Consider the following 24,590-nt stretch of genomic DNA (forward strand, 5'->3'; position numbering starts at 1 on the left):
GCACAAAGCCTCCGCTGGCACCTTGGGGAGGTTACACGGGGGAGCCTGGAGCCCCCCCAGAGCAAGGACACAGAGGGACAATCCCCAAACTGTGCCCCGGGGGAGCAGGGACAGCCATGTGGCACCCACGGGACGCGGGTGTGTGGCTCGGCCGGGGGACATGGGGGTCACAAGCAGCAAAGCACAGCCCGGCGCCTCGGAACGCGGCCGGGGTCAGAACGAGCCAAAGCAGCAAAGGACAAATCACAACGAGCTTATGCTGGGGGAGCTCCACCCCAGGGAGAGCAGGGGAGAGCTGCTGTTCAGGGAGCCAGTGAAGCACCGTCAGGGAAAGGCAGCCCCGGGGAAGGGCATCTTCCTCCTCGTCGTACACAGGGCGTGAGCAGTGCCCTGTCAAGGACAGGCTGCCAGCAGGCAGGGAAGGCAGTGCTGGAAGTGCAGAGGGGTGACTGGGACATCCCCTTGGGCTGTGGCTGGACAGCACAGGGAGAACAGAAATTCAGCCAAAAGGATAAAAATACAGGATCAAGAGAAGCTGGAATTTCCCTGGGCAGCAGAGCCAGGTGAGCACCAAGCAAGTGTTGACAGGTGACAGCTTCAAGCTGAGACTCTTCCAGATGCTCAGCAGGTCCTGGCATGAGCAGGGAGCAATCCCCCCCCGGCAGGACGGGCCCCAAGCTCACGTTTAGGGGTGGTGGTGGAGGAACGTGGAGCCCATGGGATGAGAGGCTGAGGATCCCATCTGCCTGCAGCCTGTCCTGTGGTGTGGGGATGTGCTGGAAATGCATGGACAAGCACAGGACCAGCAGAGTCCCCAGGCTGAAAAGTGAAAGAACACTAACAAAGCTTTGGAGTGTTGGTGCAGCCCCCTGGCCACTCCACAGGCCCCAGAAGGCCTCTGGATAGAGCTGTGAGGACTGAGCCTCCCTGCCCCAGTCCCACGTGCCCTCATCTCTCACGTGCCTGAGTCCAAACTATTCCCTTAGTCATCCCTGGCAGCTTTTCCCAAGTAATCCCTGAAGCCAACCACAGTCTCTCCTGCGCCGTGCCCCCACAGCTCCCCTGACCCACTGCCTTCACCTGAGCACCAAACACTGACAAACCACACCCAAAAACCAGGGCCTAGGGCCTGGGAAGGACATGCAGAGCAGGGAATGGGGCTGTACAGTTGAGCATAGGAGAGCTGCCACAAGCAACAGAATGGGATGTTTGCTCCAGCAGCCCCAGCTCCAGAAGGGTCTGGGGACCAGCCCAGAGCAAGGCGAGCAGCAGAGCTGGCCAGGGAAGGAGGGACAGTGCAGTCCCCAACACAGGTGGCACATCAAGGACAGGATGCAGGCACTGCACGAGCACAGAGCACCCCATGGATCCATCAGAACCCAAGCTGCAACAGGAAAAAGAAGTGCCAAAGTCCACAGCATCCACCTGCCTGTCCCAAGGAGGAGCTCCAAGAGGGAACGAGCCACTCTGGCAAATCAAGAGGACCAAGAATGCTCTCCTCCAGCCAGGCAGCTGAGATAACCCAGGAAAGCAAAAACCACCACGGCCTCAATTCTCAGCTCAGCTTTTAAAGCTCTTCCAGGCCCACCTGGGCTGCCCTGGGGCCCTCTGAGCTCGGCCACAGTGCCCTGCCTGCAGCAGCAGGCTGTGGTGGGCAGCCCTGCCCCAGCCCCATACAGTACCCACGATTGGAAGTGCTTTGCATACGTAGTTCACCATCATGCAGATACATTTCAGCATGCCCTGGGCCCCGCAGATGCATCCTCCTGCAGCAGAGGTCCTTCATTCCAGGTAGGGCTCGTCGTGTGCATTGGACTCCAGCCCTCTCCTGCTTCAGCTGCAGGGCCCGGGGCTGTGGCAGCCTGGCAGCCGCTGCCCACGCTGGGGGTGGCACTGGGGGCTCAGCAAACACCAGCACCAGGGGAGCAGCGGGTCACAAAAAGAATCATATTTACAGAGCTACAGTCAGCTTCAATGGGTTACGTGTGCAGAGAGTCACCGAAACGGGCGGAAACAACGAGCTGTGCATCCCACAGATCCTGCCAGGAAAAACACGGGTACCAACACGGGTTTCACAGCTTCGTTGGCACAGCTAAGATGGGGGATTCACGGCTAAGCAGATCCTCCCTGCCCAGGCAGTAACACTCCAGAGGTGGTTATGACAAGAGGGAATGGTGGCCAGGTGGGGCACAGCACAGAGCGAAGGTCTCGGCCGGGGAGCCCCATGGAGGATGAGGTTTCTCCTTCCTAAATGTGTCTCTGCATGCAAGAGCAGCACCCCTCGTACCAGACACCGTCACAGCCTGAGAGGCCACCGAGGGAAGCGAGAGTGAAGGGTGCACACACTCAATGGAGGCTCCTCCTCTGCCTCCTCCAGTGCCCAGGCAGGGAACGCCTCGGTCACAGCACCGAGGAATCGGGAACCAAAGCTCTACAGTGATGCGTAGCGGGGTGACCTGCCAGCAAGAAGGGGATCTGACCTGCTTATCAGGGAAGGGGAGGGGGCTGTGCTCACCCCCAGCAATTCAATCACAGCTGGATCCCACCTCCTAGAGGCTGGAGCCCACTGCAAATCTACAGCCCAGCCTTTCTGTCCCATCAGCCAACATGGGTTTCAGCTACTGACCAAGAGGGACATCAGGAACGGTCACAGACATCTCAGAGGCTCTGAAGGAGCAGGAGCACAGAGACTCAACTATACAGGGTGCAAGAGTCCAGAGCCAGAAAGCAGCGCCCTGGGAGAAGCTGAAGGCAGCTGTTGTGTTGTGCATGGGCTGCTCATCTGGCTGGTGGCTGGGAAAGGACCGGGTGAGCCAGCGTGACATTCAGGGAGTCATTGTGCTGCACCAGGGACGTGTGCTTGTAGTGCAAGACCAGGTCCTTGAGGGAGGCGTAGAGGTTGTAGGGTTCAGCAAACCCATAACCCGTCGCTGTCTTGTAGATCACGCAGTGCTTGGTGTCACCATCCACCCTGCAGGGAGACACAGAGCCTGGGTCAGCAGAGGGACAGGGGAGCATGAGCAGGGCCACCAAAGTATAAAGATACACCTGGCCCTGGCAGGAGAAGTCAAGGCAGATGGGAACTGTCACCTCCAGCATCTGGCAAGGGGAGAGTGGAGTGATGTGGGAACACAAAGTGGGCCAGCCCCTTCCCTTCCCTTCCCTTCCCTTCCCTTCCCTTCCCTTCCCTTCCCTTCCCTTCCCTTCCCTTCCCTTCCCTTCCCTTCCCTTCCCTTCCCTTCCCTTCCCTTCCCTTCCCTTCCCTTCCCTTCCCTTCCCTTCCCTTCCCTTCCCTTCCCTTCCCTTCCCTTCCCTTCCCTTCCCTTCCCTTCCCTTCCCTTCCCTTCCCTTCCCTAACCTTCCCTTCCCTAACCTTCCCTTCCCTAACCTTCCCAAACCTTCCCTTCCCTTCCCAAACCTTCCCTTCCCAAACCTTCCCTTCCCAAACCTTCCCTTCCCAAACCTTCCCAAACCTTCCCAAACCTTCCCAAACCTTCCCTTTCCAAACCTTCCCAAACCTTCCCTTCCCAAACCTTCCCAAACCTTCCCAAACCTTCCCTTTCCAAACCTTCCCTTTCCAAACCTTCCCAAACCTTCCCAAACCTTCCCAAACCTTCCCTTCCCAAACCTTCCCAAACCTTCCCAAACCGTCCCTTCCCTTCCCAAACCGTCCCTTCCCTTCCCTTCCCTTCCCTTCCCTTCCCTTCCCTTCCCTTCCCTTCCCTTCCCTTCCCTTCCCTTCCCTTCCCTTCCCTTCCCTTCCCTTCCCTTCCCTTCCCTTCCCTTCCCTTCCCTTCCCTTCCCTTCCCTTCCCTTCCCTTCCCTTCCCTTCCCTTCCCTTCCCTTCCCTTCCCTTCCCTTCCCTTCCCTTCCCTTCCCTTCCCTTCCCAGCCCAGCCCAGCCCAGCCCAGCCCAGCCCAGCCCAGCCCAGCCCAGCCCAGCCCACCCCAGCCCACCCGCACAGGGATACTCACACCACGGAGCAGGCGTAGCACCCCTTCTGGCTGCTCTCCCGGATCAGGAAGGTGCCGTCCCGTTTCCCACACAGCATCTCCTCTGCCTGCACACGGTTGATCTTCCCCACGTACCACGTCCGCTCCTCGTGGTGGGGCAGCTCCTCCTCGTCATCCATCATGGAGTACTGGCTGCAATCGAGCACAGGCAGGGTCAGATTCCCTAAATTCGGGTGTGTACCCCCCACATCTCCCCACACTGCCAGCTGCCATCGCCCATCTGGCAGGGAAGAGACCCTCAGCCCCGCGGCAGGGAGGTCGCAGCACGGGCAAAAGCAGCTGCACAGCCTGTGCTCCCAAATCTCACAGCACACAAGCAGGACACTCACTCCTCTGTCTCGTTCTTGATGCCCAGCCACTCGTTAATCTTCTTCTGCCGGGCACCCTTCTGCGTCAGCCACCTGGGGAAGGAGGGTAGAGCTGAGCGTGGCTGCAGCGAGCCCCGGACGCGGCCGTCACCAGAGGGCAGCAGCCGCCGCTGCCGGGGCCCGCCGAGCCCCGAGGCCGCGCTGCAGGAGCGGCTCCTGCCCACAGGAGGCTGCGAGCCGGTCCAACGAGCCCCGGAGCCCTGGGGGAGGCAGCTGGACGGCTCCCGGGCCGCGCTGCAGGGGCACTACGTACACCAAGTACTGGTCCCGCAGCTTGCGCAGCTGCATCAGGTCTGGCTTGAGGCTGTTCATGCGCTTGTCGATCTCCCGGTTCTCCGAGGCTTGTTTCTTCAGGTCCTGCTCCAGCTTCATCTTGCTGTCGTGGATCTCTGTGATGCGGGATTTGAGCTTCTCCGAGTTCATGAGGATCCTGGGAGAGAGAGGGGGGTTTAGGCTGTGAGCCAGAGTGGGGGAGGCAGAGGAGGCAGCCTGCCAGCTCCAGCCCACAGCGTGCTGCTGGAGAGACAGGGAGTCCGCGTGCCTCGGCTCTGTGCTGAGCCAGGAGGATCCTTCCAGCCCCTGGGGCCCTTCTCCAGGCAGGGCAGGCCTCCACCACCCCCGTCCTCACCTCTGCACCTCCTTCTCATTGCCCTCCATTCCCATCCTCACCTCTGCACCTCCTTCTCATTGCCCTCCCTCCGGAAGCGCTCGATGTACTCCTTGCTGCACTTCTCCTGTGTCTGACACTGCTCCTCAAAGATCTTGATGGTCTCATTGAAGGCCTCGATTGCCGTCCTCTTCATCTGCAGCTCCTGGGGAGAAGGGAGGGAGAACCTGAGGAACATTTCTGCACATTTGCATCCCCTCTTTCAACTTCCCCAAAGCAGCTCTGTCCTTGCTGCAGCCAAAATATCCCCTCTTCAAGGGACTCTGGGGAGTCCCTTCAAGTCCATGAGCTGACAATGGGGCAACAGGTGCCCCATCCCTGGTCTTCCCTGTGCACAGCAGGGTGGCTGCCAGCACTCAGGGGGTGACAGAGCAGCCCTTGGGGGGTCTCAGGCAGCCCGTGGGGAAGGCAGTGCCCACATACCTGGGACGTGCGTGTGTACTCCTCGTACAGCAGGTCGTACTCCCAGCTCTTGTCCTGGTACTGCTGGTGATAAACCTTCAGCTGCTCCCCCACAGCTTCCACGCTGTCCTCCTTCACCACCTGGTCCTGCCATAGGCACAGCCTCAGTCAGGACCTGCTCCAGCTGGTCCCACAAAACCCCACAACAAAACATTCCAGCACACAGGGAGAGGGATGGGACATAGTCATCTACCCAAGGGGCAGGGATGGATGAACACACGGCCCAGGGTCAGGCTGTGCTTGCCAGCCATGTCCCTGCAGCACAGGCCTCACCTGCTGGTACTTGGAGATGGGGTAGAGCAGCCTGGTGTCCAGCTTGGCGTTGTACTGGGCGAGTGACTCGTGCCGGTAGTGGGTGATGAGCTCCACCACCGAGCCGAAAGTCAGGGGCTCCGAGAAGCCGTACTTGCCTTCCCGATGGAAGATCTTGATCAGTTTGTTATTGCCTCCCTTCCTGTAGTGGAGGGGAGAGAAGGGAGGACTTACCACCACCCCAGCACCCTACACCAGCCCCAGACCTCAGCATCCCTGCAGCTGGAAACACAGGGACATGTCCCAAGAGCTGCATCCCTGAGGCTCCCAGGGGATGCCAGCTCCCAGAGCATCCCAAAGCCCTACCTGAGCGTGAGCGTGTATTCCCCCTGGATCTTGCTGGAGGCATCACGCACCAGGAAGGTCCCATCTGGTGTGTCCCGGAGCTTCTCGTTCACCTCCTCCCTGCAAGCAGCAGGATTGTCACGGCCTGGGAGGTGGCCCCAAGGCTCACCCAATGGTGTGAGCACCCCAGGGCACCCCAGGTGTGGGCTGCCAGTCACCTCCTTACCGAGAAATGTCCCCCCAGTACCACTCGGCGTCCTGCAAGGGCGCGTTGTTCCCGTTGGCCAGGCTGGCTGCGCTGGGCTTCGGCTTGGGCGGTTTGGGAGGCAGGGCTGTGAGAGGAGGAGGGATGAAACGGGGTGAGCCCAAATCCCAGCTCCCCACTGGCAATCCCTCAGAGTGCTGAGTCCCCCTCCCTGCAGTGCCTGGCCTGGGAAGGCCTCTTGGCCACTGTGTTTCCTGGAGCTGTTCCAGGCACATCTCCAGCAGCTGAACGCCTTGAGCTGGCCTCCAGGCACAGCTGGGCTATCAAAACGCCCCCGGCAAGCAATCATGGGGGCAGAGAGTCCACACCCACAAATGCCAGCGCCTCAGGCCCCAAGGAAGGGGTATCTCAGTACCTGGAGGCAACTGTTCTGGCTCCAGCTCCTTGGTCTGCAGAAGTGTCTCCAGAAACAGCACGGAGAAGTCAGGGCTCAGCTCTGGGCTGCAGGGACAGAACAGGCAAGTGAAGAACAGCAGCTGTGGGGTAGAACATGGCACTGCTCCCATGTCCCCTGGTGCCAGCTGGTTCATCCTCAGGCTGACAGGGCAGCAAGGGCTCTGTCCCAGCTCTGAGTCCCAGCTCTGTGTGCTGCCAGCAGTTTAACCCCTCGTGCAGCCCAACAGGGGCTGTGGGCAGCGCTGCTGTTCCAGGCTGGACTCCTTGTCCTGGCAGGCACAGCGGCCGGGGCTGGGAACACTGCAGGGACCAAAAGCCTCACGTACCTGGCGCCAGGCAGCCGCAGGAGAAGGGGCCCGAAGATCTCTCCCAGGGCCCGAGGGTGGAGGCTGTTGCTCTCGGCCTGCTGCGATACCTTCCCCAGATGCCGGAGCAGGAACTGCAGGGTGAGCGTGTTCTGGAGCGGGACCGCAGGCGACTCCAGGGCCAGCAGCAGCTGCTTCCGGCAATTCTCTGGCTGGGGGATCTCTGGGGAGAGAACAAGACACGAGGGAAGAGCTGGGACAGCCGGCACCACTCTCCACGCTCCGGCTGCGTCACAGCACAGGAGCGCAGTCAGCAGCGGGGCCATGTGCCAGGCCCCACAGGGACAGCGCGGATTTTAATATCCCAGATGTGTCCATCCCACCCAGCTGCCCATTCCCAAGGCAGCCAGGGGAGGCCCTTACCCTGCAGGATGCGAAGGATCTCTCCGTGCACTGACACGGGCACCACGGGGGAGGGCAGGTCCTGCAGGTAACCTCGCAGTGCCTCGCCCAGGGAGTGCACGTCCAGGGGCTCCAGGTCACCCAGGGTCCAATCTGTCAGGGCACAGATTTCCCATGGGAGGGTGGACACAGCACTGGGCACTCAGCTGGCGATTCTGGTGCTGCCAACACCCATCCCAGAAACCATCACACAGCAGACAGCTATCGTGAGAGCTCACCAGCACTAAGGGGAGCTCAGGCAGCCTTCAGGCAGCCCATGGGACAGAAGATGTGCACCCCAGAAATAAGCTGGCTCTAGGAACCCCAGCAGTTCCCCTTGGGAGAGGGCAGAGGTCATTCTGGGAGCCCCAGCACAGGAATTCTGGACAGGCATAGCTTGGATGAGAGCTTTGCTCCTCACCACCAGCAAGAGTCAAGTGCAGCCTGAGCAGCCACACACTGAACCCAACAGGGAAAAGCCCTCCCTCGAGTGCAGGATGTTGGGAAGCACATGAAGCCTGTCCTGAGAGCACAGCCCGGGCTGACAGTGTGGTTGGGGTTTGCAGGAAGGTCTGCGGGAGGGGACTCGCCAGCGTGGTGCCGGATGAGGCCCCAGCCCAGCCAAGAGGCAGACGGCTCCCAGGGCTCCCGGCAGAGACACGGACTGCCGGCACCGCGGAGCCACGGCTCCACCCACCGCACCGAGCTGAAAGATCCTCCCCTGCTTATTAGTGGCATGACAGAGCCAGAGAAGCCTCCACCAACCCAGCAGAGCACCCCAAAGACAGTGGGGGGGGGACAAGCACAGGGGTTCACTCTGAGCCAGCACCACATCCCTTTGTTGTGCCAGGAACCCCCCCTGTCCCATCCCTTCCACACAGGACAAGGACGTGTTGGGATGGGGACAGCCCAGCCCCAGAGGCAGCGTGCTGGGAGTCAGGAACTGCCGGGGACAGGCGAGCCTGGCCTGGATTGCATTACTGCTGGCGCTGTCACATCCACTAATCTCCTCCATCTGAGCCGATTCGCCTCCACCGCGCCGAGCTGGTTCTTACCGGTTCTCAGCGCCTGCCTCAGTTCGGAGCCAGATGTCCTGTACAGCATCTCGCTGTCCAACCCTGCGCAAGGGGGGACACTGCTGTCAGCTCCAGCACAGGCACTGTGTCAGTGCCAGCTGGGCCATGGCTGTGGCACGGCCAAATGGGCCTGGCTGGTGTCCAAGCCAACCCCCTGCAGAGGCTGCTGCAGCCCCCTTGGCCCCCAGAACACCGGTTCAGTGGCCCCATTTCTCCACCATGGCACAGATCCAGGCTGGAAGCATTTCCCAAACCCCAGCACCCACCCCATGTGTGTAGGTGCTCAAAGCAAACACCCTGATGGGCCTCAGCAGCTCAACCCAGGGAGGAACATGAGAGCAGCTGTGTCCCGTGTGTGCCACAGAGCTCAGCTCTCAGTGTGGGGTTCTGGGGTGTATCAGCACCCCCGGTGCTCAGCGTTGCCCCCTTACCTTTCTTCTCAATAGCTTCCACCAGCTTCACCAGGAGCGGCGGAGCAACCTCGGGAGGGCTGAACTGCTCCTGCAAGTCCGGGAGAGGAGACCCTGGGGGAGAGAGAGGGAGAGAAGGGCTCAGCACCAGCTCAGCCCTCAGCAGCAGAGCTGGGCCAGGGCACAACCCAGGCAACTCCCAACAGGAGCAAGGAAAGCTGTGGCCCCTGCTGCAAGACTGTGGCCCAGGCAAACACGGCATGCAGCCTGCAAGGAACCTGCCCAGGAGCCAGCACAGCACTTGTTGAGCTCCAGGCCTGACTGGGTGTGCACAGGCAGATATCTACTGCTCTGTGCAGGCTTGGAGACAGAGCCCATCCCCCTGGGGACCTGAACCCCCCCGGGCAGGCAGCACAGGGGTTACCAGGGCTCCTGGAGCTCAGGGCTGGGTCCCTGCCCAGCACAGGGGCTGCGCAGGGCTGGCAGCAGAGCAGGGCCAGGGAGCTCGCTGTGCTCGGTGGTGAGCTGTGATTAATCCAGCGATTCAGACAGAACGCCATGTCAGCAAATTCCTGCCCTTGATTGCTCGTTTAACATGGAAACCGGCCCTGTGCCTCCCCCTCCCCGTGAGCCCACGGCCTCTGTGCAAGCTGCTACAGGGCACAGACAGCCTGTGGCACGGGACCAGGGTGCCCCCATTCCTGGGGGATCTGCAGTCCCGTGTCGGGTGGTATTTCACTGCCATTTCCAGAAAATCTTGAGGTTCTGGCTCCAGGCACCCCCTTCCCCTGTGCATGCCAGGGCAGGAGCACACAGGCCTAGCTGAGGAGCTGCCAGCAGGAGGTTTGCCGAAGGATGAGCGGTGCCAGGCTCCATCCCGCTTCCAAGGGAGCACCAGCCAGAGCACGAGGTTCCTCCAGGCTGGTCCACAGCACCTGGCAGACCCTGGGGAGCCTGCAGTGGGTGAGGACACCCAGCACACTCCACTCTGCAGAGGCAGAGCCAAGAGGCTGCTCCCCGTTGCGAAACAGCTCCGTTGTCATGGATCTGACCCGAACTCGCCTGGTGTGGTCTCACCACAAGGCGCAGCAAGCTGGAACTGCGCACCCAGCTCAGCCTCCTGCACCCACGGCCTCCAGGGGAGACACAACAGCCATGGGGAGGGAAGCACACGGGTCAGGCACCCAGCACCTCTGCAAAGGCCTGTGCTGCTGGGGAGGGCAGGGACAATCCCCCACTGCAGCGAGCTCCTGGGCACAGGAAGGGGCCCAGCGTGGTGTGGGTCAGTGTGGGGAGAATGCAGGCAAGCTTCCAGGCTGGCAGCTCCCAGCCTGACCCTTGGGAAGGGCTGAAGGGAGAGTAAATACTGGTGCTGCCCACGTGGCCCAGCCGGGAATGTGCTGCTTCAGCAGGCAGCAGCTTGTCTTTTTTTGTCAGGCACAGAGCCGGAGCCAGCAGCAACTCCTGAGCCTGCCGGGCCTCCGGGCTGGGCCGCCGTGAACAAGGCTGCTCACAGCACGGCCCGGGCAGCTGCGGAAATATTCCCGAGCCGCATTTTCCGCTCGTGTTCTCTGCGGAAGGCAAACACCAGCAGCTCGTAAATCCACTGGCGGAACACGCTGGGTCTCGCTGCTCCATGGGGCCAGCCCTGCTCGGGGACAGCTGTGGCGCTGGCCCCGCTCCACAAGTGACACTGAGGGGCTAAGGGGTCCCTGCCAGCCAGGGCAGGACCTGGGAAGCAGGGAAGGAGCTTCGTGGGGCTGCCAGGAGACGGTTCTGCACCTCCTAAAGTGCACAGCATGAAGAAATAAGACAGGCTTGGCTCAAATATGGTTTTTCCATTGCAAAAATGTGTCTCCCCAGCAGAATACAGAAATAAAGCATCACTGAATAGCCTGAGCTGGAAGGGACCCACAAGGATCTTCAAGTCCAGCTCTTATGTGAATGGCCCATACAGGGATCAAACCTGTAGGCTGAGTGTAAAATAATCTGGGTGTTTGAACTGCCTCCCTGCAGGCCCTGCCTGGGCCCAGAGTGGAGGTTGACTCTGGGGACACCCCCACAGGGGACAGGGACAGGGCTGGCACTGGTCTGACGTGCCCTGGTACCACATCCTCCATCCCTGGGCAGGATGCAGAGAGGCTGGCTTTTGTTTTCCTTCCCAAATTTGTCTTTTCTGTGTTTCAGGAGCTTTGGCACGTATCTTGTTCCACGTCCCAGAGACCCCACCGGTGGCTTTGACCACCCTGACACTCCTCCACCAAGCCCCCTTGAGAAGAGGGGAGAGCCAAGGAGGGCAGAAATCCAGCCCCCGAGGGAGCGCCGGGCCGCACGCAGGCATGGCCAGCACATCCAGCACTGAGCACATCCCAGGCTCCTGAGAGGAGCAGCTTTCTTGGAAAGGCAGGTTGTGAGTGGGATGACTCAGGTCAGGCTGTCGCTGCCAACCCAAACGCACGCAGGGCCCGACCCGGCCGCATTCCCACCCTGCGGAGATGTTTCCTGGGGCCGCCCCTCCGGCTCCGGGAGCAGGAGTGAGGGAGACAGCTGCAGGGAGCCACAGCAGCCCCACAACCCCAGTTTCATAAGACCCCAGAGGTGTTTTCACACAGCCAGAAGCATCTGCTGGGGTAGCCGTGGCTCCCAGGCAGAGGGATGGGGAGCACTGCCAGCTGGGAGCGTTCCCTGGCACCCTCCAGCTCCTGCTGCTGACCCCACTCCTCCCATGTACACCAGCACGAGGTCTTTTGCAAGGCATGGGAAGGCCAAGTGTGGCTGTCACCCCTCAAGAGAATCACAGAATGGTTTGGATTGGAAGGGACCTTAAAAGATCACCCAGTTAAACCCCCCCTGCCTCGTGCAGGGACATCCTCCACTAGATCAGGTTGCTCCAAGCCCCATCCAGCTTGACCTGGAACAATTCCAGGGATGGGGCAGCCACAGCTGCTCTGGGAAACCTGTGCCAGGGCCTCACCACCCTCACAGTCAGGAATTTCTTCCTAACATCTAATCTAAATCTCTCCCTCTTTTAATTTAAAACTTCCCCCTTGTCCCTATCGCTATCTGCCTGTATAAGAAGCCTCTCTCCCTGTTTTATATAAGCTCCCTTTAAGTACTGGAAAGCCACAATAAGGTCTCCCAGAGCCTTCTCTTTTCCAGGTGAACACCCCCAGCTCTCCCAGCGTGGCTCCAGAGCAAAGGGGCTCCAGTCCTAGAAGAATTTCTGTGGCCTCTCCTGGACTCGCTCCAACAGGTCCACACCTTTCTTGCCTTCTCCAGACCCAGACTCAACACTGCAGGTGGGGATCTCACAAAGGAAGGGTAGAAGGGGGAGACCCGGGGGCTGCTGAGCCCTGGCCACAGGGTTTCTGTGCCCAGGAGCCAAAAAAACAGGCTAAGAGCAGGCAGCTGCCACAGCTCCACAGGCAGGGCTGAGGTACGTTGGCTCTCCCGGGCCTGGCCCGTGCCAAGGCCAGGCCGGCTGGGAGGCAGCTGCAGGTGCAGGGCAGCCCATGCCCAGCCCCAGGGCGGCTGCCCGGCCCCAGCGAGGGCTCTGCGACCCGCGGGCTGGGCTGGCTGCCAGGCAGACAAGCAATTAGCTCCAGTTCTCAGAAGCACTCTTTTAGACCCTGACTTTTCTCCTCTTGCCCAGAGACAAGCAATTGTGTCTCTCAGCAGGGCTGAGCAGCTCTTGGCAGGGAGCACTGCCCCAGGCGCTGCAGAGGCGGGGAGGTGGTGGTTGGGAGAGGTCAGGACTTATCCTGAAGGGAGGGAGCCTGGCAAAACTCAGTGGAGCAGAGAGAGGGACCATGGGGATCCTGGCTGGTTGCAGAACAGAGATGGAGAAGGATCTTGGAGATGTAAGAGTGGGACAAGGCTTGGCCCAGGAAGCTCTGCTGAGCAGATTGACAAGCTGGAGGAACAAAGTGCATTTCTCTGGGCCAAGACTGAGACAGGCCGGCTTTTGGTTGAGACTTAACTGCACTGCTGCTGGTGGGGCAACCCAGTGCTGCCAAGCTGAGGCTTTCACCGCTGTCCTACTCACACGCTCTCATCTGTCACACAGCAAGACTGGAGGTGTCCCAGAGCAACAGGGCACACAGCAGGGCTTACCTTGCTCCAGAGCCTCGGGCAGCCGGCAGCCGCTGGCCCCCGGCGTGGCAGGCAGGGGTCTCTGCACTCGGGGCCGGTGCGAGGGGACTGCGATTTTCACCGGCCCCACGTACTCCACATAGGTGCCAGGGAAGTCCCCCTTCTGCTTGGTGCGCTCGTTGACGCCCAGGATCCACCCGATCTGATTGGGGGTCTGCTCATCTCCATCTTTGAAGCCCAAGGCTTGCAGGGCCCCCTTGCTCACGACCAGGATGTCCCCGGGCAGCAGGTCAATGTCCTCCTCGCGCTCCTTGCGGTAGGGGTAGAGCGCGCGGTACTGGAAGCCGTCGGTGCTGCCCATCCTCTCTGCCGGGGGAGAAGGGCTCTGAAGGGTAAGGCAGCACGTTCCAGGTGGGAGAAGAGGGCCCTCAGAGGCAGCTCTCCCCCATCAGCACTTTGAACTGTCTCTGTGTGAAGTGGCACCCCAGGAGCCTGGTCTGGGTGCCCCGGAGTGTTTAGGTGCAGCCCCTTTTCCTCAGCTTGAAACCACGATTCAACCAAATTATGGAGCAAAGGGAGAAGGAGACGAACATAATCCAGCACTGGTGAGCGGGCATGCAGCAAAGAAACCCGAGATCAGGGTCTGTTTCACCAAAAAAGCCAGTCTCTTGGAGTCTGGGGAGGAAAAGCACAGTAGGCTTCCAGCCTGGAATAGTGTTGCACGCTACGTTCCCCTTCCCAGTGCCTGCAAAGAGAAGAAGAATTGTCACTGCACAGCCAGGCACCCCACACCCTCCTGACACGCCAACATTCAAACCAGGAGTTCACCCAAGAGAGGCAGGACTCGTTTCTCTCCTACCCAGCAGCTGATGCTGAGCCCTGGATCCAAGCAGGGCATGCTAATCCCCATTTACACTCCCAAAAGCAAGTGAGGAGCCAGTGGCTGCGGGCAGGAGCGCTACCTCCTCTCTGCTACAGCCAGGCACCAGCTCTGCATCTCAAAGAGGTTCACCCCTGCTTCTGCAGCTTACCCTTCTCACAGCACTTATGCAAACAAGGAGACAACAAGTGGGACAAAACAGCCTTTATGCAGGATAACTTTTGCATACAGAAGAGGGTGACCCTGCACCCAACCAGCTGCAGGCCCTGAATAGGAGCAGAACAAACAGATTTAACCTTCCCTTGTTAAATCGATTAAATTTCACAGTTCACCTTTACATCTTGCCATACAATCCCCCACAAAGGCATCTTCTGAAGGGAGCTGCCCACAAATGTAGGTTAACCACGCTTTCAGCAAAAGGCTTTCGAGATGTGCTGCCATTCCCACAGAGCAGCACTTCAAAGCTTTGCTCTGAGCAAAAAGTCAATTTTTGAACTTTTCAAAAGCAGCAGCAGCAGCAGCATCAAGTGCAGGCACAGGTTCTTTTCGCAGAGATGGAGGCAAAAGGAGTTAAAATAATCTCTAGAAGCCTTCAAGTCTACTTAGAGCTCCTAACTGCCTTTCAGCTATTCAGAGAGAAATTGAATATGCTGCCTGCCCTGCCCAGAAATCCACCAAAAAGAATAAACCTGGGTTATAACATGTTGCTGAAGAGATGTACGAGCTGGGACATTCCCACCAGCCAGGCACGTCCTCTTTTCCCATCCCCTCCTGGCTGCACAGGCCAGTTTTCCACCTCCCTCAGGCAAATCCCAGAGTTCTGGTTCCCGCAGAAATGGCATGCGGCCGAGGACCGGACCTGCAAGGCACCAGAACCCAGCCTTCCCTGGGACACCCTGGGCCTGCTCAAACGCTGCAGCCCTCTTAAAGGCTTGAGCTGTTTTGGCCCAGAAACCACCAAACCCAGCTCAAACTCTTGAGTCTCATCTGAAAACGAGCAGGAAGGTGCTTCTCAGGGCTGTGGGAGCCTGGGCAGAGGGAGGTGAGGAGGCAAAGGGAGCCAGGACACCCCTCCCAGAGGGCTCAGTGAACAACCAAGCATGGCACGAAGCCAAGGCTGCTCCGACTGCTGGTTGGACTCTGTGACAGGCACCAGCGGTGGTGATCTGCAGGATATCAAAAGAACTCTTCCGGGCCAGCAACACCTTACAGTCCACATCAGCTACAAATCCCTCTTTCCTCCTGCTCATGGTGTCACCCCTGCACGTGTCACCACGCCTGCACGTGGTGTCACCCCTGCACGTGTCACCACGCCTGCACGTGCTGCCATAAAGTCTGAGATCGGGGTGAGTCCCCCAAGAGGAGCCAGCCCCACCTCTCAGCCAGGCTCTCCAGCCCAGCACCAGGGCTCGTTCCCTTGACAAGGACAAAAGGCACAAAGAGGCCATGGCACAGGAAACCTGTGCAGCAGCCAGAGCCCGCACTGCCTGCCTGAGCTCGGGCAGGCGTCCCAGCCGGGCTGTCTTTGCCATGAATGAACAGGCACTGCCCGCGGGGAGGTGAGGCACTTGCGGCCAGAGGCGGGTGGGGAACAGGATTGAGCCTGATCCAGCTTGCTGGAGAGCTTCTCCAGAACTCCAGGAGCAACACCAGACTGCAGAATTCATGGAGAGACCCTACAGAAGTTTCTGAGGTTCACGGGGGAAGCAGCACATACCAGCGTGGCCGCTGTGAAAGCTCCCACCGTGCTGGGATGGTGGCTGCAGGGAACTCGCAGCAGAGCCTGCATTTCCCCAATCCAACCAGCCCCAGCCAGGAAAATATTACTTCATAATCCAGAGCATAAAGAGAGATTTATGACCAGGCTCACTGGCTGCCCCTCTGAGTGCTGCCTATCAGGGCTCCCCAGAGCAGAGTCACCGTGCCGGGGGCACTGTGTGAATGCCAAGGGCCTGAGTGGCCACTGCCCGCTGGGCACAGCGCTGGCAGCTCCCCCTCTTCCCGGTGAGGACAGACCCCAGAGTGGCTCCTCCCGGAGAGGACAGACCCCAGAGTGGCTCCTCCCGGCAAGGACAGACCCCAGAGTGGCTCCTCCCGGAGAGGACAGAGCCCAGAGTGGCTCCTCCCGGCGAGGACAGACCCCAGACCCCAGAGTGGCTCCTCCTGGAGAGGACAGACCCCAGAGTGGCTCCTCCTGGAGAGGACAGACCCCAGAGTGGCTCCTCCTGGAGAGGACAGACCCCAGAGGCAGCAGAGCCCAACCCCAGCAGGGTTGATGCTCCCCTGCAGGCACCCCCCAGCTTCCACCTGCGGATCCAGCCTTGACTCCAGGCACCTCTGACAAGCTGGTGCAGCTGAAGAGGCTGGAAGGACAAAACGTTCAGGCCTGGCAAACTTGTTCAGTAGCTTTTAAAAGCAGATCTGAGTGGAGGGGTGGGAAGAGCAGAGCGACTCCGGAGCACAGAGTGTCTCCAAAGAGCAGGTCTCGCAGCTTCTTCCAACAGACTCCTTCCACAACCTTCTTCCCTGGGGTGGGAACACAGGCACAGCTCTGTGCCACCACGCTCTGCCCGTCCCATCGGGTCACTGGGCACATGAAAAATTCCAGAACTCAGAGCCAGGCTATTCCTGGAGAAGCCTCACCTGCTTTCCCCACGCTCAGTCCAGGTGGGCACCGCGTGCTTGTGAACATGAGTGAGGAGCCCCCCAGGAGACCCAAATCCTCATGGCTAATGCCAGCACCGTCCTCTCCAGGGGCAGCAGTTGTTCTCTGTCCTGCCACGGACCCAGCCAGAGGTCCTGCTGAGCTGCAGGAAAGCTCTGCACCCTCAGCGAGCAGCTGACAGAGTCTCAGGGGATTGGGAATACGCACTTCCCAAAGCCCTGGAACTGCTCTTTGGGGGGAAGGCAGCGCCGAGAGGCCGGGACACGCACGAGCCTGTCCGCTGGAAGCACCTCCGAGCAGGAGAGAGGCAGCACCTTGCCAGATTTCTGCTGGGCCCAGCTCCAGCTTTGCTCGGCTCTTGGAGAGGAACCTCGTGTGTCTGTGCTGCCGACCACTTGCTTAGTTAGGCTGCTCTGAAAATCCCATGCATCAGACAGCTAAATACCTTTGGTAAATCTATCTCAGCGCCCAGAAACAATCCCTCGATTCATTAACTGCTGTCAATACTTTCTTTGTTTAATACATTGGTTTGAAACAAAAAACACATTACGAGTCTTTTTTTCTGTGCCCAGCATATAAATAAAAGCATCTTAACATTTTAAATGTGGTTCCTGTGCTTTTTAACCCAGTTCCAAATGCAGTTCAAAGTGCAGCTTGACTTGAAGTGAGACTGAGTTACGTTCTTTCCAGAGTGGGGGAAAGAATGCATAAAAATATTTAAAAGAGTATGCTCACAACAGTATACATATCTCCAAACTCTCCAAGTTATATCAGATCCTCAGTGAACAAAACAAACACCATACAGAGTTTGAACTGCAAGTTACAGACAAAAAAGAACAAATTTTTCCTTTAATGAAAAGAGAAAATAGAACAATGCAATGATGGATGGGAATAAAAATGGACAGGGAATTGCCTGCCACGGTGACATCTGCTGCTGCATCACATCCTTCTGACCCACGCAGCCAGGACAGCTCAGATGGCCTCAGCTCCTGAAGCTGGCAATGGCAAGCACATCACGGGGCGTCCCGTGCCCACCAGCACCCACAACACCGGGTGGCAGAGGCAGAGAGGGCGAGAGCTTGGCAACCCCTGATTTACAGCCAGGACAAACAGCACAGCAAACCCCTGTGCTCCCAGGCAGCTTCCCGGGCCCGCTGCCTCCCCAGCAGGAACAATGACTGGAAAAACGTCTCGCGAGGCTGCAACCATGAGCGAGGCCGTGGAAGAGGCAGCAGTGCCACGAGGAGCTGTGGGGGAAGGAGCCGGGAGAGCCTGCAGGGAGCTGGGGCGGGCGGGAAGCGGAGCTGGACGCGCTCCAGCAGCTGCCCCTGGGGAAGCGGCCAGCGGAGCAGGGAGAGCTGGAGCCCGGGCTGGCCACGGCGCTGCCAAGCCAGCTGGTATTTCCTTCCAAACAGGGAAAAGCTGCAGGGGAGGAGGGGAGCTATGCCTGAGCCGTGCCCCAGCCAGGCATGGGACAGCCGAGGCCGTTTTCACCTCTTCTTCTCCCCAGAAATGCTTTCCAGCCAGCAACAGATCCCCAGGAGCAGCAGCTCCTGCCCACAACCACAAGCCACCCTTTGCCAGGGACACAGAGCCTTTACTGCCCAAGCCTGAGTTTCATTAAATATTTTGCTTTATTCACCAAAGCCCGAGGAAGTGAACGAATATCTGAAATATTTCACTGAAAAGGTCAATGTCATGATTTAGCAGGGACACGAGGAGCTGAATAAATCGGGATGACCAACACCTTCCTCACTTTTGGGAGACCACTGGGGGTCCCAGAGACCTCCAGCTCACAGGCTGGACAGCATGAGACCACCTCAGGCACACCTACTCCAAGACTTCTCATACTGTCCAAAGGCTTCTCCTGACACTGAACTTCCTTGCTCCAGCTGAAGCTTTTTCTTTCTTAAACCACCTCACCAACTTTCTCCTCCTGCCTACAAGAGCTTTTAACTTGGCCAGAGACCTTTATTTGCTGGCAGCAGGCAGAGAAGGAGCCAGCACCCAACACCAGCCTCATCATCTCACTCCAGGCTGCTCTTACACCATCCCCCATGCAGCAAGAACACACTAATTCCATTTTAGGAGCATTCGTGGAGTTGGCTTTAGGGATATAGAAACTCAGGAGCTGTATTTTGGCAAAAAAATTACAGTTCTAAAAAAAACCTGAGTACATGAAAAAAAAAATCCAACTGCTCTTGCTAACTTATCTGCTTAAAATCACATTCCCCAGGGTATTTGGAATTTATATGATTTATTAGCGGCTCTGTACAGCTCAGCAATCACATGAAGTAACAGACGAGGTAAGAAGCACCCAAGTTAATAGACCAGCATGATTTGGATATTGGTGAGAGAGCCAAGACCTTCCAACTTGAGAAATCCACCATCCCTTCCTCTGTCTGCTTTTCATCTTCCATTACCCAGCTACTTTAGCTCCAAGCTGCGGCTTCAGAGATTCCCAGAGGAATTAAAAGAGCCCTCGATATTATAAATACTCTTTTTCATTGTAAACACACCCCGGCACTCAGAGCTCTGACACGGCTCCAAACTGGCTCCGCAAACCACTCTGCTCCTCGCCACATTCCAGCTGAGCCGCGCTTTCCCTTCCAACCCAGCGCTTTTGTCCAAGCGAGACCCAAATGCAGGCAGAGAGGATTTTCCTGCGTGCTTAAAACCTTGTTCCAGGGAGTTGGGAACGCAGGGTTTTGGGGCAGAGATCAGCTTTAGGAGGGATGAGTCCGTGCCACGAACCGCACGGGCAGATGGAAGCACGAGCTGCCCACGTCAAAGAGAGTCACCGAAGAAACCAAACCATGGCTTTGGACTTTCCCACATCGAGGAAGGCTAGAGCAGAGCCCAGTCCAGCCTCGGGGACACACCAGCCCTTGGCATGTCAGGGAAGGGTGGGGGAATGGCCAGGAAAGCGGTGATTTAGGCTATATTTACTCAGCTGTCTCCATTCTCTGCTCTCACAGAGAAAGTCACAGGGCCAGTTCCCCAGCGGCTCCAAGGGCTGCTTGGGAAATCAAAGCCGCGCATTAATGGGAGGAGAGGCAGCCACGGCTCCATTGAAAGGCAGTGCTGGGGCCATTCCAGCTCTTCACAGCTCTCATTTTTCGACACTTTTGCCCCCTGGCTTTATCTCCCATCGATCACAAGACCCCCAGCTTAGGAGGTACATGACCATGGGAATCTTCCTCCTCCAGGGGCTGAGGAACATCCACAGGAAGACAAGAAATGCAATGACCAACACAATGACCAACCTCCCTGGGAAGCAGTGGGGGGCTCATCCCAGAGCCGGGGTTTGGGGGATGCTGTGTTAATCCACAGCAAAGCCACTCTTGGGCTGAACTTGGCACATCCCCGGGGCACCAGCTCCAGCCTGGGAACTGCTGGGGCCGAATTGCCCCCGGGCAGGGAGAACAGAGCTGGGCCCCTGAGAGGCCACTCTTCTCTGGCTTCACCGCCCCCATGATCGGTAATGGGGATTGTGCCGTGCTGAGGGGGTCCCTGCAGTGTCACCGCTGTGGGGACAGTGGCACACGCAGGGACTCTGTGATGGCACTGCTGGGTTGGCACTGGAGGGATCGGGGGGCAGAGCCCCGGCACCGGGGGGGACAGGGACAGCTCGGGGGGGATCGAGAGGCACAGCCCCGGCACCGGGAGAACACAGGGACAGCTCGGGGGGGATCGAGGGGCACAGCCCCGGCACCGGGAGAACACAGGGACAGCTCGGGGGGAGATCGAGGGGCACAGCCCCGGCACCGGGAGAACACAGGGACAGCCCTGGGGGAGATCGGGGGGCAGAGCCCCGGCACCGGGAGAACACAGGGACAGCTCGGGGGAGATCGGGGGCACAGCCCCGGCACCGGGAGAACACAGGGACAGCCCTGGGGGAGATCGGGGGCACAGCCCCGGCACCGGGAGAACACAGGGACAGCTCGGGGGAGATCGGGGGCACAGCCCCAGCGTCACGGCGAAGCCACACAGCAGTGGCATTGCCCTGGCAGCAGGACACGCCGCGCCGGCAGCTCCCGAAGGGTCCGGGGACATCCTCGAGGCTGTGCCGGGAGGAACGGAGCCTCGGCCCAGGGCCCACCCCGGTGCTCCCCGCTAAGCCCCGGGGCGCCTCACGCTGTGGGGGTCCCGATGCCCACCCTGGGCCTGGTTCCGATCCGAGCTCGCTCTCCCCGACCCCGATCCCCCCGATCCCGATCCCGTCGCTCCCGGCCCCGCCGCACCTCTCCACCGGCCCCATCCGCCGCCGCTCGCCTCCAGCCCGCTGCTGCCTCCGGCCCGGCGGAGCCTTGGACAGGCCCGAGCGTCGGCGGAACGGCCCGAACCCGCCCCGGAAACAGCCGACAGCAGCCGACAGAGAACGGAACTGCCCGAATCTATCCCGGAAATAAGCGAGAGCAGACGCCAGAGGACGGAGCTGCCCGAAGACTCAGGCCCCGCCCCCCGGTCCGATCGCCATCGGGGCCCCGCCTCTCGCGCGAGCCTCTCCGGAAGGAGCCGAGGGGGCTCGGAGGGAGCGCGCGGCGGCGCCTCCTGGTGGCGAGAGGAGACGGTACCGGGATCGAACCGGGATTGAACCGGGAACAGGCAACAGCACCGGGATCACACCGGGATTGAACCGGGAACAGGCAACAGCACCGGGATCACACCGGGATTGAACCGGGAACAGGCAACAGCACCGGGATTGAAGCGGGATTGAACCGGGAACAGGCAACAGCACCGGGATCACACCGGGATTGAACCGGGAACAGGCAACAGCACCGGGATTGAACCGGGATTGAACCGGGATCACACCGGGATCACATCGGGATTGAAACGGGATTGAACTGGGAACGGGGCATAGCACCGAGATAGCACCAGGACTGAAGTGGGATTGAAGCGGGATTGAACCGAGATCACACCAGGACTGAACCGGGAACGGCACACAGCACCGGGACGGCACCAGGAATGCACCGGGATTGCAACGGGAACCGGGCACAGCACCGGAATTGCAACGGGATTGCACCAGGCACTGGGACTGCACTGGACACCGGTATCGCACCGGGAACAGGGCACAGCACCGGGCACTGCACCGGGCACTGGACACTGGGCACAGCACCGGACACGGGGCACTGCACCGGGGACAGAGCATGGGGCATAGATTTGGGGATTGGGCATACCTGAGAGTGGGACGTGGCACCAAGCCTGGGGCACTACCCTGGGCACAGGTCACAGCGCTGGCTCTGCACCAGGGGTGTGGGACACTGCTCCGGGCACCGGCACCACACCGGCACCACAGCCAGGACGCACTGCCAGAGCCAGGCTGGGTGCCAGCCATCCCAGTGCCACTGCAGGGCCACCTCCCCTCCCCTCCCACCCGTGCTGGGACCCCATTCCCCCCTTGTCACCCCCCCCCCCCAGAGCGGGCACTCACTGCCCTGCACACTCCAGTGCCACTGGACACCACACTCAGCGCAAGGGACAATTTTAATCCAACATAAAACTTCCCGCAGGTACGAACAGAGCCGGGCACTGGGCAGGAAGACACAGTCCCCTTAGCTTTCAAGACATTTCCCATTTCAAAAATCCTCTTCCCACCCTATCCACAGCCAAGCCCCCCCATCCCGCCGTGCCAGTGGGCAGGGGGTGCCCGGTGTCTCCCCAAAACCCCGCTGCCTTTCCAAGACCTTAATACAGAGAGTGGAGGGAGAAGCAAAGGAAACACGGAGCAGCTCTGGTTACTCGTTTTTTGGGGGGTTAACAGCACCAGTTGAACGTGAGAAGCGGGATACGGAGCCTGGCACAAACCACACGTGCACAAAAGAATCCAACACGCAGCCCAAAAACCACCGGGGGCACAGTGATGCCTGATGGCAGCAGGGTGGGCAAACCAGGGATGTCCCCCTGTCACCACCACGGTTCTCGGAGCACCACGGCACCAAACCACGGTGTGGGGGGGAAGCCAGAACATGCATCAACAAATGGAAACGTTTAGATCCCAGAAAACTATAGAAACGGGGGAGAAATGCTGGGTTGAGCTGTGTTTGTTGGATAAAGAGCAACGGGGAGGGGAAAGAAAGGGATGAAATTCCCAAATTACAAGTGAAGCAGCACAGGTGCTCACTGGGTTGGGGTGATTTTAAAAAAAAATTGGGATTTTGTAGGTGTTTGTGCACTGACCAATCAATTCCACAGGATTTTGTGTAAGAGAAATGGAAAGAGCAAAAACTGACCCTAAAAATCCCATTAATATTCCTGGCTGGGGAATGTCTCCGTTTTCCCCACTGGAAGGGCCAATGGAGCCAGGTGGCTATAAAAATCCCCAAATAAAACAATTAAACCCTTTTTATATCTCCTATAAGCTTATAAAATTATCCGTATGCAAAGAATATCCCCCCTCTGCATCCCAGCTCCAAGCACCAGCATTTGGGGGATGTTGTTGTGGATTCGGGGTTTTGTTTTAATTTTAAATATTAGAATTATGGGGTTCTTAGGAGGTCTGGGGTGTTTCCAGCTAGAATTGAAGTTAAAAAGTAGGGAAAAGCAAGTGGGTTAGAAAACAGTGGGCTGGGAGACGCACGGGAAAGGCTGGGACTCCCAGAGCTGGGTTGGCCCCTGCGACAGTCCTGCACTGCCCGTTTAGCTTATAAAAAGTAATAAATTAATTAAGGAATATTTGCATCAAGTCCTTTCTGTACACAGAGGTTGGGGCCCAGCTGGGAAAACGCCGCTGCCGGAAAAGCTCCCGCGTCTCTATAAAAATATGAGCATCTTTCAGGGAGTACAAAAAGCCTTCCAGGGGGGCGAGGAAGTCGCCAGGGTCCAGAGTGGTTCCAGGGACGTTTCTCTCACGGATTTGCCGCACAGGACGAGGTGCTGGGGAGGCACTGGGATGCCACAGGGAGCCTGACCCATCCCTGTTACCAGCGTGGGGCTCAGGCGTGCTTGGCCCCGCTCCACATGCCCTGGGGAGGCGGGAGATGAGCACCCGGTGGCTCCTGGCCCTGTGCTGGCGCTTGCCGGTGGCCGGGTGTCCCCTGCCCGCAGTTCCGCTGCTGCTGGGAGCCGCGCTCCCGCTGCTCACACCCATCCCACCACGGCGAGGAGACGCTGCTGTTGGGCTGCTCGGTGCTGCTGATGGGGTAGGAGCCCTGGCACTCCCACTCGGCCACCGCCGGCTCCTGCTCGTCACTCTCCGAGCCCTGCACCGCGATCTGCGGGACCGTGCCGGGCTTCAGCTTCGGCGGCGGCTCCGCACCCTGCCCTTCTTCACTCTTGCCGCCCTCTTCGCTTCCTGCCGCCGTCTCCTGCTCATCAAAACTCACTTCTTGAACCGCCTCTTGCTTCTTGAAGGAGTCCCGGCGCTCCGACAGGTTCAGGCGCCGCATCACCACCATCTCCTGGTCCCGGTCGTGCCTCTCTGCCAGGCGGGAGCTGGTGGGGTGGTAGCCGTGCTCCCCGGGGTGCGGCAGCGCGTCGCCCTCCCCGATGGCCTCCCCGTCCAGCGTGGACATCTCCAGCCCCAGCTTGCGGCCGCCGCCCGTTTTCTTCTCGGCCAGGATGGTGACGATCTTCTCGGCCGACTGGACGCGCTTGAGGAGGGGGGAGCGGGGGCAGTCGGCGCTGCGGGGCCGGGAGCTCTGCCGGACGATGGTGGGGGGGGACAGGGTCTTGCCCTGGAAGGAATGGGGGGTTTTGGGGTACCCGGGGAGCGGAGATGGGGAGCGCTGGGGGGAAGGCGGGCGCTGGGCCGAGGAAGGGGTGCAGGCCAGGGGCGAGGGGGGGATGCTGCTGGTGGATTTGCGACGTCCCACTTTGTAGCGCGGCCCACCCAGTTTGGGGGCCAGCCCGTGCAGGGAGCTGGGGCGCACGTGGCCGGCGGGTGACGTTGGGGTGCTGGAGGAGGGAGAGGTGCTCTGAGGGGACACAGCATCTGCCGTACAAAGAGAAAAG

The 24,590-nt window shown here is 59.5% G+C and overlaps 2 protein-coding genes across 9 annotated transcripts in view; both read right to left on the minus strand.

Annotated features, from left to right (window-relative positions):
- Positions 1-1,926: 1,926 nt before the first annotated feature.
- Positions 1,927-21,034, minus strand: PIK3R2 (phosphoinositide-3-kinase regulatory subunit 2). Its single transcript, XM_063403262.1, has 16 exons — positions 20,882-21,034; positions 13,114-13,837; positions 9,022-9,114; positions 8,570-8,632; positions 7,497-7,628; positions 7,095-7,296; positions 6,728-6,813; positions 6,334-6,439; positions 6,129-6,227; positions 5,784-5,964; positions 5,472-5,597; positions 5,051-5,193; positions 4,635-4,811; positions 4,343-4,414; positions 3,975-4,145; positions 1,927-2,971 (listed from the first exon to the last, which is right to left on the minus strand). The coding sequence occupies exons 2-16, from the start codon at positions 13,451-13,453 to the stop codon at positions 2,779-2,781; spliced, it is 2,184 nt and encodes a 727-aa protein (XP_063259332.1). The 5' UTR covers positions 13,454-13,837; positions 20,882-21,034; the 3' UTR covers positions 1,927-2,778.
- A 1,053-nt stretch (positions 21,035-22,087) lies between these two features.
- MAST3 (microtubule associated serine/threonine kinase 3) overlaps positions 22,088-24,590 on the minus strand; it is a 32,057-nt gene continuing 29,554 nt past the window's right edge. For all 8 annotated transcript variants that reach the window (XM_063403210.1, XM_063403211.1, XM_063403209.1 and 5 more), the window contains one exon: positions 22,088-24,570. In XM_063403210.1, coding sequence (XP_063259280.1) covers positions 23,573-24,570 — 998 coding nt within the window. In that variant the 3' untranslated portion in view covers positions 22,088-23,572. The remainder of the gene's footprint in view (positions 24,571-24,590) is intronic.

Source organism: Prinia subflava, chromosome 8 (genome assembly GCF_021018805.1).
Source record: "Prinia subflava isolate CZ2003 ecotype Zambia chromosome 8, Cam_Psub_1.2, whole genome shotgun sequence".
NCBI classification, from domain to species: Eukaryota; Metazoa; Chordata; class Aves; order Passeriformes; family Cisticolidae; genus Prinia; species Prinia subflava.